We start from the raw sequence: 13,666 nt of genomic DNA, 5'->3' as shown, positions 1-13,666 counted from the left end.
AAGTAGTTCAAAACCAAGAAAGGAGGGTGGGGAGAGAACGCTGGTGATGGAGGAGGCCGAGTCGAGGATTCCGAAGGCTAACTGTGCCCTCACTTTTCACTATGGAAAGTTCTTTTGAAACAAGTGAGGGGCTCTGCAGAGGGGCCGAGTGTGGCAGAACATGCAGCGAGTGACACGAACACTCAGAGGTGGGAAAAGCCGTCACATGGGGAGCCCGCTGGGCACACGTGCCACAGATGAGAGGCGCTGAAGCAGAGGTCGCCTAGCCAGGCTGGGATGAGACAAAAGCAACGCCAGTGTCAGAGTCTGAGTAAAGGCACGTGCACTGGAAACGTGGAGATAGAGAGAGAAAAGTCACAGGGAAGCACGTGTCACACGGGGACCTGACTCCACTGGATCCTGTTTAACACCTACGGAGAAGGAGAAGAGGAGAACCAGTGGTTCTCAAAGTGTGGTCCCTGGACCAGAAGCATCAGGAGAAACGGGAACACTCTAGAAAAGCAAAATCCCAGCCAGGCCAGACCTGCTGAATCAGAAACCCCGGCCACGCCAACAGGCACCAGGGTGAGGCCTGTGGGCGAAACTGACTGGCCTGTTCCAGGGCTCTGCCCGCTCCTCCTGGGTGCTGCCCATGCTCCCCGACACAGCGGTCGGGCCTGACCTTTGGAACGAGGCTCCCATTCCTGCCTTCCTCACAGAAGGCCGGTGAGTCTGGAGGCGCCACCTGGCCCCTCTCACGGGCCTCACCTATACCACCTGGGCGACGGCCGATCCTGCACAGGCTGCCATGAGACCTGGAGGAGTGCCCTACGCAAAAGGCTTGGAATAATGCCCAGCATTGCTACATGAATGGTTGTCCTGTTCACAGTTCACTTATTTCCACAGTGTGCAGCTAAGACTCGATAATCGAGTTGAAGATGGATCCGCTGGCCAATAAGACCAGGAAACTCACTGAAGCAACAGCCTGACGCACCCCTCAGGAAGCAGACGACACTAATGGCCACGTGCTGACTTCGGCCACAGCAAATGCAAGCCCGGGGCAGCCAGACACCTGAGCAGTGTGACTGCATGTGGTGCCTCTCTGCCTGGTGCCAACAAGCCTCCTGCTCGGACCCTCACCATGGCCAGCCATGGTCACGAGGCTCTAAGGGCTGAAAGAAATCTTGTTAAAAAGAACTGGAGAAATTCTCAAAAAACATTAATTCCGTCTGTGCTCTGCCTGATCCCCCCTCCTGTCCCAGAGGCAGCAGAGACGGGACGTGCTGAACCCTCTGAGTCTGTGATCCCTGGTGAAAGGAGAGAGGTGGCCGAGGCCCGGCCCTTGCGGGGCCTGCCCTGCGGGAACCACAGTTCTGGGCAGTTCTGGACCCACCTTGGTGTAACTATCCTGCCTCAATCCACTCACTTTGTTTATAGCAAGGTAGGAAAAACTTTGACAAAACCATGATCATAAAAAAGAAATACAACAGGCCATTTTCATTCAAAGAATTTGTCTACACAATCCTCCTTTTTAACAAGCTCTAGACCTGTGTTTCATCATCTGCCGTGACTTCACTGTTGGGATCTGCTCGACTGGTTTTGCGCAGAATCCACTCAGGCTCCCTCCCTGGTCATGCAGCACAACTCACTCAAGGGGCTGTCGGGGCCACTGCTGGGCTGGACTTTCTCACTCACTCCTTGTGGCTGCTTTAAATGAAAACAAACGTGCTTACTTCATGGTCCGCGCTCTCTGTAGCCATGCACTGGTTGTTGGCCAGAGTGGTGATCTCTCGGCTCTTCGGTGTTTCCATCCGGCAGCTGCAGAGAGGCACTTCCTGGAGGCCGTCTGTTTCCAGCACATCTGGACCGTTGGCCAACCCTAACGTCACACAGACACATGTCAGCTCATGCAATCCTGACCTCAAAAGAACATCTAGAAAGTGATCGATTATAGCCTCAACAGTGATCTCACACGCCAGGAAATGAAAGCGATGCGGTTGATTACCCAACACAAACAGCCCCGCGCGGGGCGGGGATGGCCACCACCTGGCAACATGAAGGGGCGGCCTGTGCCTCCCCAGCTAACAAACCCCCTGCCAGGGTCTCAAGAGGCACCTATTAACCTGTGTTGTCAGGTTCTCAGGACCCAGGACACAAGTTCGAAAGCCAGAGGATGGTACCTCTGGCAGTAGCTCCTAAATCTTTTGCTTTCAAACAAAAGAGCATTCACTGCCCTTTAAGACCTTGTTTTCCTACTTGGTTTTAGAATGGCAGCCACAAAAAAAAAAAAAAAAAATCAGTTTGGAAGGTTTTAATAACGGTTCATCTATTATCTAGAATCCCACTCACCTACTACAATAGTCCAAAGAGCCCATTTATTAGGCTGAAAGAGGAAAGCACCAGGAAAAACAAGGAAAGATAAACCACAGGAGAACTGGAGCTGAATATGCGGCTGACAATGACGGCATCGTCCATAGGGAAGGCTGCAGCAGAGCCGTGGTCAGGCAGGCGGCCCTGGGCCCGTCCCAGCACAGGCAGGGCTGGTGCCCCCACGCCCTGCCCCAGCCCGGGATGGGAGAGACGGGCAAGGCCAAGGCTGTTGAGTGGCAGGGGCAGGGGTGGAGGGCAGCTGCCAGGAAGACCCTTAAGCTTGGCAAGTGGCTACAGCGGGTGCTGCTCCCAAAGGAAGCCAGATCGCATTTCACGTTTTCTTTCTTGTTAAACAGTCAAAGCAGAAATAGAAGGTGAATCATTGTCTCAAATACTCACTATTACCTCTCTTAATTAAAAATAATTAACTCTTGGCTGGGCACAGTGGCTCACGCCTGTAATCCCAGCACTTTGGGAGGCCAAGGTGGGCGGATCACGAGGTCAGGAGATCGAGACCCTCCTGGACAACATGGTGAAACCCCGTCTCTATTAAAAAAAAAAAAAATACAAAAATTAGCTGGGCGTGGGGCACGTGCCTGTAATCCCTGCTACTCAGGAGACTGAGGCAGGAGAATCACTTGAACCAGGGAGTCGGAGGTTGTAGTGAGCCGAGATTGTGCCACTGCACTCCAGTCTGGCAACAGAGTGAGACTCCGTCTCAAAAAAAAAAAATTAACTCTTGTTTTTCACATCTAAAAATATAGTGTTAAAATAAATTAAAATGGAGACCAAGACTACAGAATCCTTGAACAAAGCCAGTTGAGCCAAGGAGGCCATCTTGGCCTTGCTTGATTTGAAAACAAAAGATATCTTGGGCTACTTCTGGCAAATGCCTACAATAAAGAAAAATAAAACTTAAGCTCTACCATTTAGAAGCAGCCAACCAATCTCTAGAACTAGGGACTTTCCAGCAGGGACAGAACAAATGAGGAAACTGCGTCATGAACCAGTGGGGTGTTTTCCTGGCTCTACTCCCATGTTTACCCTAAAAATCCTTCCCCTCGTGTTTCCTCAGTGCAGCTCCCGACGTGCTTCTGGTTTGGAGCTGCCTGGTTCATGAATCGCTGCTCAAGGAAACCCTTTAAAAGCTGCACTGTGCCTTAGTGCATCTTTTTTTTTTTTTCTGAGCCGGAGTCTCGCTCTGTCGCCCAGGCTGGAGTGCAATGGCGCGACCTCGGCTCACTGCAAGCTCCACCCCCTAGGTTCACGCCATTCTCCCGCCTCAGCCTCCCAAGTAGCTGGGACTACAGGTGCCCAACACCACGCCCGGCTAATTTTTTGTATTTTCAGTAGAGACGGGGTTTCACCGTGTCAGCCAGGATGGTCTTGATCTCCTGACCTTGTGATCTGCCCGCCTCGGACTCCCAAAGTGCTGGGATTACAGGCCTGAACCACCGCACCAGCCTCTTAGTGCATCTTTTAACAACACGCACGCTGAGCCACCCACAGCCGCTTCCATTTGTCTCTAGCCCATTTGGAATCTGATATTGGTCACCGCCAGGAGAGAATCCAAATCTGTGCAAAGAGCCAAAAAGCATGTGAACAGTCCACGCTGCCGTCAAGGACTCCGTGCAGGAGGCACTTCCTAATCATGTGCTGCCCGAGGTCCCAGCCTTGCCTCTGGATCACCCATACTCCTGAAGACCAGGAAAACGATGAAGTGAAACTTGAATTCAAATCACTACAAGTTTAAAGCTGGGGGGGGGGGCCTCTGAGATGATCCTGCTCAGCAACCTGATTTTTAAAAGGAGAAAACACACACAAACCCCACAACGCTGTGAGATAACTGTCCTACCACAGCACCGGCCGACAGCGGCCAAGAGGCTGCAGTGAGATAGGTAAGAACCCAGGGCCTACACGCTTGGATAACAATGCAGTGGCTCAGACACCTCCGTGGAGGTGAAGTGTTTCTGTTCCCGCAGTGGAACTACTAGGGACATCAAACAAAATGATTGAAGCAAGCCTCAAGCAATCAACCTCCACCAAGCTCTGGCTCTCCCACCCTAGCCCACGTTGCCATGGTTACCGACTCCTGGCCTCTCCCAGGCTCAGACCCTCTGCCTCCTTTCGCTGCTGGGTGACATCACCATTCAACCTCAATAAGGCAGGCCCAAGAGCAAGGCAACGGGGAAAGAGACGAATGCATACGGAGAGGACTTCTCATCTTCATATTCTCCTTGGCCCAAGGCTCAAGCCTGGACCCCCTGAACCACAACCAGCGGCATCACCTGCCCCCACTGACCTGCTCAGCACACTCCACAGGCCGATCGCGCCTGTCCCATCTGAGACGCACGCCACCCAGGTCTCCCAGAGCCCCAGACCCCATCCAGCACCACTTGGCCACTGCCTTCCTCTGGGGTCCCGGGCCACACGGCCAGCACCAGCACAGTGGGCACCACCGCCTGTCTCTTCTACACACTGATGATCTACATCAAGAGCATGACTGAACAGGCCAATCGCTGACTGACCAATCAGTGCTGATCAAACATAGGTAAATCAATTCTGGGAGGCAGTTTACAAAATGTCACACAAGCTGAGGAGCCTCTACTCGCTGCCGTTTCTCCTCCGGCTCTGTGTTGGCCCTCGCCCTCTGGCCCTGATGCTCGACACCATCCTTCCTTTAGAGCTACCTTCCCCCGACCTTACCAGAGACAGCAGGCGCACACTGACAGGTGGAACAGCCTTCATGTGCCAGCTCCCTGTCTCCTGCCACTCAGCATGCCCAAGGCCACCACACCAGGAGTCGATTTGACAAAATCAAATACTATTTACTACTTAAAACCAAGTAACTTCCTGAGACCTCCAAATCTAAAAGCAAGTTTAGAGAACTGAAACACTCAGTGTTATACTCGGAAAGCATGGAGTGACTATGCTAAGGACTTCGTGATACTTGAGGGGGGGTTCTGCTCCATTTGGTGCAAGAAGAGGAAAAAATATCATCGTTTCCATGATGGACTAGCCTAAGATTTCTTTTTTGTTGTTGTTGTTTTTTAATTGAGACGGAGTCTCGCTCTGTCGCCCAGGCTGGAGTGCACTGGCGCCATCTCGGCTCATTGCAAGCTCCGCCTCCTAGGTTCACGCCATTCTCCCGCCTCAGCCTCCCGAGTAGCTGGGACTACAGGCTCACACCACCACGCCCGGCTAATTTTTTGTATTTTTAGTAGTGACGGAGTTTCACCATGTCAGCCAGGATGGTCTCGATCTCCTGACCTCGTGATCTGCCCACCTCTGCCTCCCAAAGTGCTAGGATTACAGGCGTGAGCCACCGTGCCCAGCTGGACTAGCCTAAGATTTCTATCTTAAGCTAAAGATGTGATTTCCTAGGTGAATTACATAGGTGACTCAAACTTCCCTCAGTGTTCAAAACCCTAAAAAGCTAGCTATTTGTCATTTTTAAATGGCCCATTAAGCCCCTTACAGTAGTCTGTAATGCCACACCACCAAGATCTGTGTGGAATGTAAATAAGATTTTCATTTCCTCCACATCATGCTTCAAATAAATCTTCCCAAATAATCAAATAGCTATTAGCTACTTTTCACTCATATAAGGTTTCTAAGTTGCTTAAAAAGAGAAAAAACTGATAGAAAGTGTGAGAACTGACAACTTCTGGCACAACAACTCCCAACAGAAGCTGCTGATTCACCTGTGATTTAGAGGTACAAAAATACACTAAATACGAACATTCCATTACAGAACGTATGTCAGAACTCTCAGCTCAACACTGACCAGGGACATATTTCAGCCAATCAGAGACACCTTATTCAACAGTATGTCCCTCTGTGTCCTGAGATGCCACCAGGGAGGGCGTCTGGCCGCAGGCAATCCTCCACGGAGCACGCCTGACCCACGGAGAGAGACGACTGCCACGCTGGGCCGTGCTTGGGCTTTGCCAGTTGACTCTTAGAGGGTTTCCGTAACGTCTCTTTCTTCACTTGAACACCGGGACACAGCAAACGCACCCCATCCTGTCTACACCTCAGCTGGAGGTGATGCAGTTAACCCGATCTTCTACTAGTGTCCACCAGGGGGCATCATGCTAATACAGAGGAAGGAGCCCAGAAGACAAAGGACCAAGATGGTGCCCGGTCTCAGTTACAACACCACATTCACCTTCTGCTTGTGAAGACAGAATTCCTTTGACTCGGAGATCCAGGGAGTCCAGAGAAACTTCCATGTACCCTGTGCTGTCTCCTGGTGCTGTCTGCTCAGCGCTTCCTGAAGATGACTTATGTGACTCAGAACCTAGGTATGAAAGGCACACACATCAGACACCATGCACCCAGGTGGCCGCACCCACCCAGACGCACAGGGCAGCAAGGCTGGGGCCCTAGGAAATGGACTACTTCTAATTAATCCATTCAAAATCACAAGTTGAAACCCACTATTGTTTAGACCATTCCGGTTTCACTATCATTTTCTCTCCCGCATATTATTTTGCTAATTCCCCCTTTTAGACATAATATTCATGGGGGAGGAGAGAAGCTGTATAGACAAAAACAAAGGCACCAACATGTCAGTACATCTTTCTCTGTAACTATACCAACTACATAAAAGCTATCAAATGATCAAAGAAACAGATAAAAACATGGTAGTCATATGTTGTAGATTATTTTTAAATAAAACAGAAAAATCTAACTTGCAGATTTGAAAGATCAGATGTAAAGTAGCTAAAGAGATGGCCCAAGGTGCCGTGTTGCAGGCAAATCTGTGTCAGACAGAAAGCAATGACCTCCCGGGCGTCCTGGCTGACATCCAGGGAGGCTCCCGGAAAGGATCAGTGTTGACTCCAGTAAACACGGGAGGCTCACGACACCCACAGAAGGTGCCAGGAAGCAGGGTGCTGTGAGAAGGACCAGTGCCCCCAGGCTGGCAGCGAGGGCAGTGGGGGGTGCAAACACTTCTGTGGGCTTCCCTGCCCTCAAGGACACACGAGTGGTGGCCAGACCAGCCTGTCCACACTTCCCAGGAGGGCCGGAGAAAGATGTATAAAATTGGGTGTTTGTAATCACAAGGGCATTCACTGAGGAGGCCTATGAAAGTGTGTACCTATACGAGGTAATATCTAACTCTGGCCAAGGGCAGATGGTCACATTTCACAGCCAAGCTTCTAGGGACTAGTCACCAATCTTATTTCAATGCTGGAAATAAATGAACACTAGCACAGGAGGTATGGTAACCAGTCTTTTCATTCAAGCCACATGCTCCACTTAGATCTTAGAAGACAGGAAAAGTCAACCACCTTTGAGAAATCACCATCATCAACTCGAAGAACAGGAGTACACTTTGTATAGTTTTAAACGAAAAGAAGATTTAAATAAAAAATTCATAAAGAAATAAAATTCAAACTCCTCTGTGAATATTTAAAAGCACACATTTTGCACATTACAGCCAAGATGACAAAGATGAAATCTCTACCCCAAAAACAACTTTTAGCCTTGGCTCTAAAATGCTTTTGTTGGCCAACAGTAAAAGCCACATCTGGTGTTATGATCTGAATCAATAAACTGAGGTGAACAGAAACGTAACTGAAGCACCACACGCAGCTCCCGGGGGGCTCACACGTCCTCCACCCTCAAACGCCAGGAGCCTCCATGGTGACTGCCTCACGCCCCAGGCCTCCCGCAACCCTCTCTTTTCAGGGGATGATGCCTCCCCAACATCCAGTTAACAGAGGTACTCTACATTGGGGAATCTAGATTAGCCAAAATCACTGTGAATAAAAACAAAGTGCTGCCACTCGGTGACACTGGTATAAAGATAAACAAATAAATAAATGAAACAGACCGGAATGTCCAGGAACAGCCCACACACTGAATGTCAACAGGGGGAGAAAAGTCAACTCAAGCAGCAGTGCCTATGGCAACTGCACATCCACTGCCAAGAAGGGGCCTGCACCACAGCTCACTCAAACATCAGTGCAAAATGAACTGACACACAAGCGCTGAACCTGTAAGATGCCAAGAAGAAAACAAGGGACAAAACCTCTGTGACCTGGGTCTGTCAAAGATTTCTTAGAGCACAAAAGTATGAACCACAAAGTAAAATAACTCATAACTTGGACTTCAAGAAAACCTTAAAAACTTTTGCTCTTCTAAATACAGCATTAGGAAAATGAAAAGGCAGGTCAGAGACTAGGTACAAATACATGCAAAACATCCACCTGATAAAAGACTTGTCTCCAGAATATTTTAAAAACTCTTTTAACCCAATGAGAAGAAAAACAACCAGATTTTAAAAGTGAGCAAAAGATGTGAACAGACACGTTTCAAAAAAAACTAAATGAAGGCTAAAATGTACAATCTCATTACTCATTAGGTAACAGCACTGAAACTACAGTAAAACACCACTGCACACCCACAGATCCACTGGAATTAAAAAGACTAACCCTAACAAGTGCTGGCGTGGACAGAGGGGAACTGGAATGCTTGTGTGTTGTGCGGACCTAAAACAGGACGAGTGCTTGGAAAACAGCTTGGCAGCTTCCTGAAGAGCTGAACACACACCACTCTACTCAGCCATTCCACTCCCAGATATCTAACCAAGATCTAGGGAAGCACCTGTTCAAAACAGACTTGCACACAAATGTTCACAGCCGCTTAATTTCTAGCAGCCAAGGCTGGAAAGAGCCCAAAGCCCGTGGACGGATGAATGGACAGATAGATTGTAGGGCAGCCACACAATGGGACACTTCTCAGCAATGGACAGAAACAAACTCCTGGCCATTCGACAGCCTGGCAACTCAAAACAATTATACTCAGAGAAGCCAGATGAAAAACTGCACAATTCCGTCTATATAAAATTCTACAGAACACTAACCAATACACAGAAACAGAGCAGACCAGGGGCTGCCTGGAAGCAGGGAAGGGAGGCAGGGAAGGGGCCAGGTTATCAAAGGGCAGGAGGGACCCGGGGTGACAGAGGCACTCGTGGCACTGATCATCTGACTGTGGTGATGGATTCAAGGTCAGAAGCACGTTAAAACTTGTCAAACTGTATAATTTATTTCTGTACATTTTATTGTATGCTAAGTGTACCTCGGTTAAGCTGAAAACAAAAATGGCCCTTGGCACCCTAAACCTGCTGCATCCTTTCTGGGTTTGAGGAGATTTCCTTCCTACATTCACATTGTGATTCATAAAGTTGCTCTGGAACAGGGGACTCTGACCGAGGCGCAGGTGCCTCACTGAGGGGCCGCTTCCTGCACACAACGTGGGAGCTGCCTGTGCAGGCCACAGGTTCCAGTCACCCATGCAGGCAGCAAATGATTCACCTTGGTTCAACATTCAACAATGAAGTTGGGGCCGGGTGCGGTGGCTCACACCTGTAATCCCAGCACTTTGGGAGGCCAAAACGGGCAGATCACTTGAGCTCAGGAGTTCGAGACCAGCCTGGCCAACATAGCAAAACCCCATCTCTACCAAAAAAAACACAAAAAAATAAGCTGGGCATGATGGCACACGCCTATAGTCCCAGCTTCTTGGGGAGATGAGGTAGGATGATCGCCTGAGCCCAGAAGGTGGAAGCTGCAGTGAGCTGAGATCGTGCCACTGCACTCCAGCCTGGGTAACAGAACCAGACCCTGTCTCAAAAAAATAAAAAATAAAATTAAAAACAACAACAGTGAAGTCAACGTCCACTACACTGGCCAGAAGGAAACTACTTTAGAATCACTTGAGTTTCTCTAACAAAGTCATTTCAAACATTTTTTTTAAACAGTGATGCCCTCTTTTCTAATGAAATCCTACGCCCCCCAACCCCAGGTGGGCCTCCTGGCCCCATCCCCCTCCCAGGCAGTCCCCGTGATGGCCCACACCCCCACGGCATTTACCGAGTGCACCGCTGGGCTTCTTTCTACTTCTCCGCCTCCTTTTCCTGGCTGGCTTGATCCAGGGACTGTCAGTCTTTCCTTTCCTCTTGAGAAATTTCTTCTTGATGCTGGATTCCGAACTCTGGAGAACCAAACGGGCAGGCATATAAACCACTGAGCACAGGAAGCCACGGAAGGCAAGAGCACTACAAGTGTTTTCTTGCAAAACAGAACACTGGCTATGTCTTGATCTTCAATTAAATGGTGAACTTAACTTGTAGACATTTTCCTGGGTCACATGCTTAAAGGCACCCTGTGCTTTTTCCTAACTATCTCTCTAAGCTCAGTCCCTTTAGAGGCAAAACAAAAACAAAAACAAAAAGTGAAGTGTATAAATCTTATTTGAGTTTGGCATAAAAGAATAAATAAATTGGAAAGTTCTACTCAGGAACTAAACAAATAAGCTCAGGAAAAGGGTCCGTTCATCTCGCTCACAAGAAAAGGGACAATCAACGCTCGGCTTGCTTCAGAATCTACCCACATGAATGATCTACACAGAGAACAAGGACAGAGGTTGTAATTAACTTATAATATTTCAAGATGTGTTTTAAGCATCTGCTTCTAAAATCTGGATGCGGCAAGGGGATCCACGCCACACGTCACACACAGATGCACAGCAGGCGCTCCCGCCCCTCCACGGGAGGCCACGTGCAGGCCACAGGGGCGGAGGGACATTCAAGGCAGGCACAGCGGCAGCACGCGGGCCTTGCTGACCAACTGAACGTGTCCCTGCACAAGGCCTGTTGCTGGGCAGCCTTCTTCCTGAGTCGGGTCCCACGTGAGGACGGTACCGGGAGCCCTGTCTGCAGCACACACAGCCCCGGCTCCCCTGTGCTCCCCGCACGGCAAAACTTTTGGGAAGAATTTGTGCAAGCGCCGCACCCAAAGCTGCTGCTGCTGGAAATCTAGCTGCCCCTCTGCCACCCAAAGACAGACCCCTTCATCGCCGAACACCACGGCCCCCGTGTCCTCCTCCCACTCGCTGGTGTGATGAGCCCACACCGTGAGCCACTTCTCCTGTTTCAGAGCATTTCCCAATTCATGTGACCCAAACTTGCCGAGCTTTCCCCCCACGGCACAGACAGCTCCTCCTCAGACTCAGGAGCCAACTTCTCCTCCCCTGTGGAGCCCTCACAGGCTGGGGGTTTCCTGGGGCTCCATCCTGGGGACTCGCTGCTCTTCCCCATTTCCAACCCCCAATTCCCACAGACCAGGGTGCACAACTCCGATCTGGACCCTCCTCAAGGAATAACAGGCTTCAGTAGGGACGGAGCAGAACCCCTCTTCCCTCCTGTCCTCACCACCAGAAAGTTCTGTCCATTCTACCTGGAAATCCTCAAATCCAGGTCTTCTGTCTTGCACATCAGCCGATGCAGCGGAATCCCAAACAGCTGTCCTTGCTGCTGGCTCCCGCCACACCCTCTCCCTCTGCCATTCTACCTGGAAACCTTCAAATCCAGCCCTTCCTTCTCGCACATCAGCCGATGCAGCGGAATCCCAAACAGCTGTCCTTGCTGCCGGCTCCCACCACACCCTCTCCCTCTGAGAGCCTCCACAGGCCACTCAACTCCACCCCACCCAGCACGCAGCCGGGGCAGCCCTGTGCCAGGCCCAGCCCTGCGCTGCAACTCTGCACAGCGTCTTTCTCATGAGGCTTTGCCAGGACAGGACCCATCTGTGGCCATCACCATGACCAGCTCCAAGCACATGGGTGAGCGCTCAGGCAACAAGGGTTGGGTAAAGGACTGAAGGACGCTGGTGTCTTTGCATCTCCTCTACTTCAGCACAGACGCAGGAGGAGGCGCTGGGCATTACCAGGTCAGACTCGTCACCGCCTTCCTCCTCCTCCCCGGTGTCCACGGACTCCTGCTCCTCCTCGGACTCCCCGTCCATCTGATCAGCCACACAGTCGAAGCGGGAACCCAAACAGAAAACAGAAACCAATTACATCCTTTAGTGGCAGATGACGGATCCAAAGCAAACCTCGAAACATGCACTGGCCGCACACGCCAGAGACGCTTGAGGGGTGGGGGCGCCGCCTGCCTGCTCCAGCCCTGGCTGGTGTGTGGGGTGACCGAGTGCTGGTCCAGGCAGGGCCAGAGACACACTCTGAGCTTCCACTCTGCTCCCCGGTCCTGTCTCCACATCGGGACCAGAGAGACGCAAGAGCTCACCCGCTGGGTGCTGGATTAGTGAGGGCTCAGGTGCTCAATGTATCTTATGAATGGGATAATTCAATAAACACGTCACAAAACACACAGAACAATCATAAAAAGATTTTCAGAGGCCACAAAACAATACACAGTGTGAGACCTACCCCCACACACCCATGATCCCAATCCAATCCTCGGAGCCACCACAGCTAAGCTGCCCACGCCTCCTTCCAGTGAACATCCAGGCAGACGTGGGCCCACAGACAACAGTGCATTTCTAGTCTGCACAGATGGCAGGACACTCAACAGTTCTGTGAATATTATTTTCTTCTAATTAAAAATATGTTCTGGAATTCTTTCCACACCAGAACAGACACATCTTATTTTTTCTGCTGTATTTATCTTTTCCATAAGCACAGGCAATACACAAACAGACGTTCAGTGCAAAAGACACTGAAACATACGTGAATCTCCGTCCGCCCTGTGCCCGGCACTCTCTGAGGCGGCATGGGCTGCTCTTGCTAAACTATTCCACTATTCTCTGCATTTCCCAGTGGGCAGGCACCCATGCGACTTCACAGCAAGGGTGTATTCCGCGGGCTCGATGGCTCACACGTGTAATCCCAATGCTCCGGGAGGCCTAGGCGAGTGGACTGCTTGAGGCCAGAAGTTCAAGACCAGCCTGGGCAATACAGCGAGACCCCTGTTTTTCCTATCAAGTTTTTAAAGCTCCGTTTGTGATATCTCTTATTACACAGAACTTTTGAGTTTTATCTAAACAAGTCAAAGGGTCCATCATTTCCTTCATGGCTTACACTAGAAGAACGTCCTCATTTGAGATTGGAAAAAACAGTTCCCAATATTTTTACCCATAGTTCAATATTTTATATTGACACTTTAAATCTTCTGGAATTTGTTTTTTAAAATAATAGCCATAGTAAGATATGTTTCACCTACTCTAAAACCGACCCTGCAAAGTGTACGGTTCAGTGGTTTTTAATATATTCTGAGTTGTGCAGCCAGCACCACTGTCGGACTCCAGAATGGAGCTCACATTTGTTATGTGCCCTGACACAAGTGCAGGCTGCCTTCTCCCAAAATATTAGTCAACTGGCCCAACCATAGTTATTAAAAAGTTCATGACCCCTTGACCACTGATTTAATACCCCAGTCTTACAATCGACCTTTATACATGTCACAGCCTCCCTTGTCCCACTCATTAACCGCCTCAGCGCT

The 13,666-nt window shown here is 50.0% G+C and overlaps 1 protein-coding gene across 25 annotated transcripts in view; it reads right to left on the bottom strand.

Moving 5' to 3' along the window:
- Positions 1-13,666, bottom strand: part of EHMT1 (euchromatic histone lysine methyltransferase 1) — a 229,824-nt gene that overhangs the window by 76,877 nt on the left and 139,281 nt on the right. For 19 of the 25 annotated variants that reach the window (XM_024252220.2, XM_063714603.1, XM_024252222.2 and 16 more), the window contains 4 exons: positions 12,093-12,170; positions 10,239-10,359; positions 6,521-6,652; positions 1,713-1,858 (listed from right to left, as the gene is read on the bottom strand). In XM_024252220.2, coding sequence (XP_024107988.1) covers positions 1,713-1,858; positions 6,521-6,652; positions 10,239-10,359; positions 12,093-12,170 — 477 coding nt within the window. The remainder of the gene's footprint in view (positions 1-1,712; positions 1,859-6,520; positions 6,653-10,238; positions 10,360-12,092; positions 12,171-13,666) is intronic. The other 6 variants (XM_054521327.1, XM_063714606.1, XM_054521329.1 and 3 more) reach the window with 1 other exon arrangement.

The sequence above is a fragment of the Pongo abelii genome, chromosome 13, assembly GCF_028885655.2.
Source record: "Pongo abelii isolate AG06213 chromosome 13, NHGRI_mPonAbe1-v2.0_pri, whole genome shotgun sequence".
Taxonomy (NCBI): domain Eukaryota; kingdom Metazoa; phylum Chordata; class Mammalia; order Primates; family Hominidae; genus Pongo; species Pongo abelii.
Note: the sequence above shows the minus strand (reverse complement) of the source record. Positions and strands in the feature narration are given on the sequence as shown.